Below are 6,000 nucleotides of genomic sequence, written 5' to 3' on the forward strand. Positions count from 1 at the left end.
TCTACCCAAATATTTTGATTCTTTCAAGGCAGTTAAAATATGTCACACATAAAGTTTTAAACTACTTCTCTCATTTCAAGGATGCTTTTTTGCCACAGCAAAATGCAATTATTTTTTGTTGAATGTCACATTTTCCTCAGATCATATATGAAGCATTCCTTTGCCAAACAATGAAAAACAACCATGTTACCTTTTCACGCCTTATCTTTTGTTGTGATCTGTGAGCTTGAAAGTCCATGTACAAAACCCACAGTCCATTTTCTAGCCCCATGCTTCATTGCATTCTGGTATTTGTAGTCTTCCATTCGAGATGGGCGACATTAACACTACAGTCGTATGCTTTTTGCTTAACCTACTTCTTCAAGGATTTATATATTTGTTATTATTTGTGTGCTTTCAAGTCATGCATATGAAAGAGAATATTTAGCCAAACATGGGGTGATGAGGTCATAGGACAAGTGAGTTATGATAATTTACAAGGTGCAGGGATGTGGGAAGAGAGGTTGCTGGCTTGGAGACCAGGCTCAGGCTGCCCTAAAGGACAATACTGAAGTACAGGTCCAACATGATGGTGTGTGCCAGTGTTTTTGGTCAAAGTGAACCAGGTTGAAACTAGTAGTTTCTAACAATGTTACTTGAAACATATTCTTTAAAATGCAGTTTCAGCTTATTGACGCAAAAACTCCCCCTTGGGTACTACTTAAACAGTCTGTAGAAAAAGGAAAAAATTTCCATTTGCGACTGTGAGACACTTTTTCATTGGTGCCCGAGGCCGGGTTTTGTCAGTAAATAGGTTCTGCTCCATTCATCAGCCAATCCTGCAATACAGGCGCCTTGCCCTGTCTGCCCCAGGGCCAATACCGGCCATTAGGGCCTTGTAACCTACGGTCACAGGAGGAGGCATTCTTTAGGCAAGAAGCTTGCCTGACGTTTACATAATGAAAAATGCGTGGAGATCTGCGAGTCAAAATGAAACTGAAATAAAAGCATATTGCTTTTTTTGGACAACACGGCCATTCATACCACCATTAGCAAAACCCAATCATATTTTCTTTGCATTCATTCCAAAGCCAGATGGTATTTTTAGGCCGAAGTTGAAAAAGGACCTGTAGCATACAATAATCCTCCAAACTATAGCTTGGAACATGTGTTCAAGTCCCTGAGTTGCAGACTTATAGCTTGGAAGATGTGTTCAAGTCCCTGAACTGCAGACTGGTCTCCAAATCCCGTCTTCACCACTTAACGAAAGTGTGTGCTCTAGGGCAAATCATTGTATCACAGTATGCCTTATCTGTCAAAAGGAATTCCGCTCACACTGTCCTCTAGTCCAAAAAAGACTCACTCATGATACTGAACAGAAAAATGGATTGGTATTGGCGGTTCGCGCTCTGCCTCCTTAGAGTTTGATTTCCAGTAAGTTACTATGACAGTAAATTAGTAACATTAACATTCTTCACTCACAAGTGATTTTATTCCCATGATGTTGCAGCATATATAATAATAACAATTGCCTCTCATATACTGGGCATGCACAGTTCATTCTCTCTTGGCTTACCCCTGGAAACTTCCTTTAATGTAGCTTCCCATGAGCCTCTCGAGTATCAAAGGTGCATTCTGTAAAGTCTTTTCCTGTGATGTCACTACATATGCAAATTATAATATCCCACAAATACTAGAGCCAGCCCTGTCATTATCGGTTCAATACCAGTCCATATGCAACACATTTTTACATTGTATTTTGCAGCTACAGATTACCTCATTCTTAAACTGCTTCACCGCCTTTCCCATGGCGTCCAGGCCATGATCCCTCTGCTGGCGGGCGTCCGCCATCTTCTGCTTCATCTTTACGTGGCCCACCCATTTCAGCAGCACCAGGGCTGCAACCCAGCAAAATAGGGTGGATAGGATAAAACGGTTGAGTGCCGCCTCCAAGAGGAACTGGATCATTGCGAGGAGTCCTCCGGCTTCCGAGCAGGCGAGGCTCAGAGTGTCTTCCGAGCCCTGCATGGGACTGTATGGGGACCCTGCACCCTATAGGCCAGCACTGGGAAATGGAGCAGGGTGGAAGATATGGACTGGAGTCAGGCTGCATTGGCTGTGGCCAGCATGAGAGGTAGGCACTCGGCAAAGTTACCTTTCTGCTGGAGAAGAGGGAAACGTCTCTTGGATGCGTGGAAAGGATCATGGTAGCAGAGGCTATTTCCAGAGGACAAAAGACAGAAGCAAGGATCCGACCTCTGTATTTTACTCCAATGGCCTCTGCTACCAAATGGTTAATTATCCAAGAGGCCTCCTTCCAAGACTCATCTCCCACTGAGCTGGCATATCAGGTTGGCAGACTTATTTTTAACCTGTCTGAAAAGGGGTGCCAGGCAAGGAGACCTTTGACTTAAAAAAAGCACTGCCCACTTCTTATGTTGATCAGAAACCCGAGTGCAATAAAAATAGTCCTGAGCACAACCTCACGCCAGGGCACTGGATAGGCCAAGTGCCACTCCTCTAAGCCAATCACATTCACAGTTTGGGAATGTTCAGGTATTCCTGAACTTGAATTGGCAAAGTGTTTTCCCATCAGGGGTGGACTGGACTATAGGGAACTCTGGAGATTTCATGATAGGCCTCTGCACCCTGGGCCTCTATATTATTTGCAAATGCCCTCATAGGAAAAGGTTTGGGCTAGCTCAAAGTGTATACTATGGGGCCACTTTGAAATTATTTCCAGGGCATCATTCGGCTCCCAGTCCTCCTCTGTTTCCTATAACACAGCACATGCACGAGGAGGCCTCACTGGAGATGTTGTGGGCTGGAGCTCCTGTAGTGGCATGTGCAATTGATCTCCTCACTCCATTTCCTCAGTTCTTTCCATGCGGAAACACCCGGCCAACGGTCGCTCATCCCCACTGATGCCCACTAACCGTCTCATGCCATCTCCTGCTAAATTATGGGCAGCGTGAATAAATAAATGAATGTATTTGGCTTACGCCTGGAAAACGAAGAGCCTCCAATTTATAGCTAAGGCACCGACGGTTCCATGTGATAATATCCCCGCAAAAAATATCACAATACAAGAATGGCACCATATTTCTGTGGCGATATCACTCCATGGATCCTGCGGGGGATACCGCCACAGCCCCCATATATTTGTAAAGGGATTGGGGGACATCTCCGCAACCCTTGCATCCATTTACCCCAAAAATTATCCCCACTAATAATATCGCCTATGGCCGTTCCCAACGCCCATATATATGGCGATATTATTGGTGGGGATAATATTACCTGATACCGCACCGACGACACCTAGGAAGCCAATGAGATCCCTCCCAAGAAAACACAGCATGTAAGCTCTGACGTCTTTAAGTCTTGGCCCTGGTGGTTTCTGGTCATTGCTTCAATACACCTCCCCTGGCTGTCCAGAAGTCCTTGCAGGAGGTCCCAGTGAACGGAAACGAAGCCTTTCTGGCTCTAGGGTTTAAGTAACTTAAGTTCGATCACGCAGTCCACAGGGCCCTTTGACCACCTAACCAGGTGTTTGGAGGACACAATCAGGAGGTTGCGGGCACGGGGACTTGCCCCAGTGTTCAGAACTACTTCCTCCAAAATTCTGGTTTACAGCCATTAATTATAACGGCTCAAAGGCGGAATTACCACCAAATAGGCCCACATACTGGTATTGAGTGCGTAGACAGATGGCGTAGTGCAGCTTCCATGTGTTGGTAGACTGTGGAGATTTGGCTCATAGTTGACGCTTTAGAATCATGGTTGGCTCCTAGGGAGGGCTTCAGCATCTCCTAGTCAGGCCACATTGTGTTGGCTCATCGTTAGCGCTAGCATTCGTTTCTGAGAGACAGCATCAAAGATACACACAGTAGACATAGAAAGCCACAGAGTCTGGGAGGTCGGTGTGGCTGAGGGAGTGCCGGGACACTACACACCTTTCCCGGGGCAGTGCTCTTAGGACCATGCAGGCCATCTTTTCTGTCTCTCACCAGGAACCTGGGAAGACCCCCTACTCAGCGGAAGGAGTTCCATTAAAAAATCTCTTGGCTTTACCAATGCTTGTTCTATGTGCTGTGTGTAATACTCCAGCACACCTAGGTGCAAGCCTTTAGTCACCATTTCATGGCGCAGTAAATCGAGGCCACGCTGGAACATGTGAATTTAAGATGACATTGGTTTGTCGAGTCTGAATACCATGTTTAAGCGTGAGGTAAATATAAAAATATAAAAGACATAAGGGAAATGCATAACCTACCTAGCAAGATATATGGACAACTTACCCAAGAAGACACATGTGCAGCTTAACCCCTTAATGAAATGGCGGCCACAGTAGACAGAATGACTGGCTTCAATAGCTTCACCAAGAGACACAGACATGTCATTGATACAAAGTCCTGAAGAAGCACAAGTCTAGGCATGAAACACGCGTTGACATTTGCACATTGTGAATTAAACGTGGCAACTTCGTTATGCTGCATTGTGTGGGAAATGCCTTTTTGAAGCTGTGTGGTGTGAGTGCACAGGATATCCCGTGCTATGTCACACTGGACAAGGCAAATGTCCAACTTAATAAACAAGTGAAATTTACAGAATACACATAAAGCCAAAAGAACAACATAAGATAACCACATTAGCATATCCCATAGGTAAAACAGACAGCATAACCTACAGGGGAAATGCACAGAGAGCCCATCAAGACAAAATATGCAGCGCACCCTAGAAGACAATTTATCAATTTACCCGAAAAGGCAAAAGTGCAGATTACACGAAAAGGCAAATGGACAACTTATACAACAAGACACCTGGGCAGGTCGCGGCTGGCAACCGCTTCCACGCCTCATCCTCACTGGACTCATTCAGCCACTAATACCTGTTTCTTGTGCTGCAACACGGCCTTTTCCATATGCTCCAGGCCACGGTCTCTCTGCATCCGGGCACACTCTACCTTCAGTTTGGTTTGCCTCTCCCGCATCCATCTCAGCACCAGGCACGCTGCGACCAAGGAGAAAACGGCGCACAGGATGAGCAGGTCTGCGAGAAATTCAGGCAAAAGGCGGCTTAGCCCTTCCAGAATCATCTTGAGAGCCGCCGGAGGTTCCCAGGCAGGCAGTGCTCACAGCTACGGGGATCCTTTGCATGTAAATGTCAGGGCCCTGCTCCAGGCCTGAAAAAGTTATGGACCAGGCACAGATGAAACCCTGGACTGGATTCTTCGTTTGCCTGGGATCTTAAACACATATTGAAGACAGATAAACGTGTGCACAGATTTAGTCAGAATATGAGAGGGGGATGTTATGGAAGAAGTTAACATATAGTTATGATATATCTTAAGAATGAATTATTTATAATTATTGTATATATCTTAGAATTCATATATTTATTGTGGAATGTTGTTTTTATGATGAATTGTATTTATATATGATTTGTATTATATATGTGTAAAGTTTATTATGAACTGACCACATTAATAAATGATAATTTTGCAGAAAAAAAACATGTTTTCACCAAGGTGTGCAATACTCTGCCATTATCACACACAAATACATTGAATCAAAAAGGCAAAATGTGTATGTTCCTTCGACACAGAAAGCACCTTTCTTCACCTTTAATTCCCAGTCTTATGCTTCTTATTCTCGAGGGCTTGTGAAAGGATCGGTTTTCTTCCTCTGAAAAAAGTCAAGTGTAGTTCTTTCCTTGCAACCATTTCTGGTCTTGCTGCCTTTCTCCTGTTGTTAAACTGCCATCTCAGAACTGCTGCGTCCTTGTGTGTTTTGCCTTGCTCAGAGTGTGCTTTTGTGCTCCACCTTTTATCCGTGTGGGGAAGTGTGATGGACGTCAGGTGTGTGTAATTGTCTGACTCTGCCTGATCCTTGTGTTGGGACATGTCAGGTATACGGCTCGGGTGTTAGTCCGTTTTCTCTCACAGTGAGCTGTCCGTGAAAAAGTGTTTGTGTCGGGAAAGGGGGGGGGGGTGTTGAGTTCCTAGGTATCCTACATGGTAGG

The 6,000-nt window shown here is 44.9% G+C and overlaps 1 protein-coding gene across 2 annotated transcripts in view; it reads right to left on the reverse strand.

The window, feature by feature from the left end:
- The window catches only part of LOC138548314 (vitamin D3 hydroxylase-associated protein-like), a 340,529-nt gene extending 335,394 nt beyond the window's left edge, over positions 1 to 5,135 (reverse strand). Inside the window, exon 1 of one of the 2 annotated variants that reach the window (XM_069642268.1) lies at positions 4,868 to 5,135. In XM_069642268.1, coding sequence (XP_069498369.1) covers positions 4,868 to 5,074 — 207 coding nt within the window. In that variant the 5' untranslated portion in view covers positions 5,075 to 5,135. Of the gene's footprint in view, positions 1 to 1,755; positions 2,023 to 4,867 lie in introns of those variants that run through there. The other variant, XM_069642267.1, reaches the window with a different exon arrangement.
- Between the last annotated feature and the right edge of the window lie 865 nt (positions 5,136 to 6,000).

This window comes from Ambystoma mexicanum, chromosome 1q (genome assembly GCF_040938575.1).
Source record: "Ambystoma mexicanum isolate Mex_15411 chromosome 1q, UKY_AmexF1_1, whole genome shotgun sequence".
Classification (NCBI taxonomy): Eukaryota; Metazoa; Chordata; class Amphibia; order Caudata; family Ambystomatidae; genus Ambystoma; species Ambystoma mexicanum.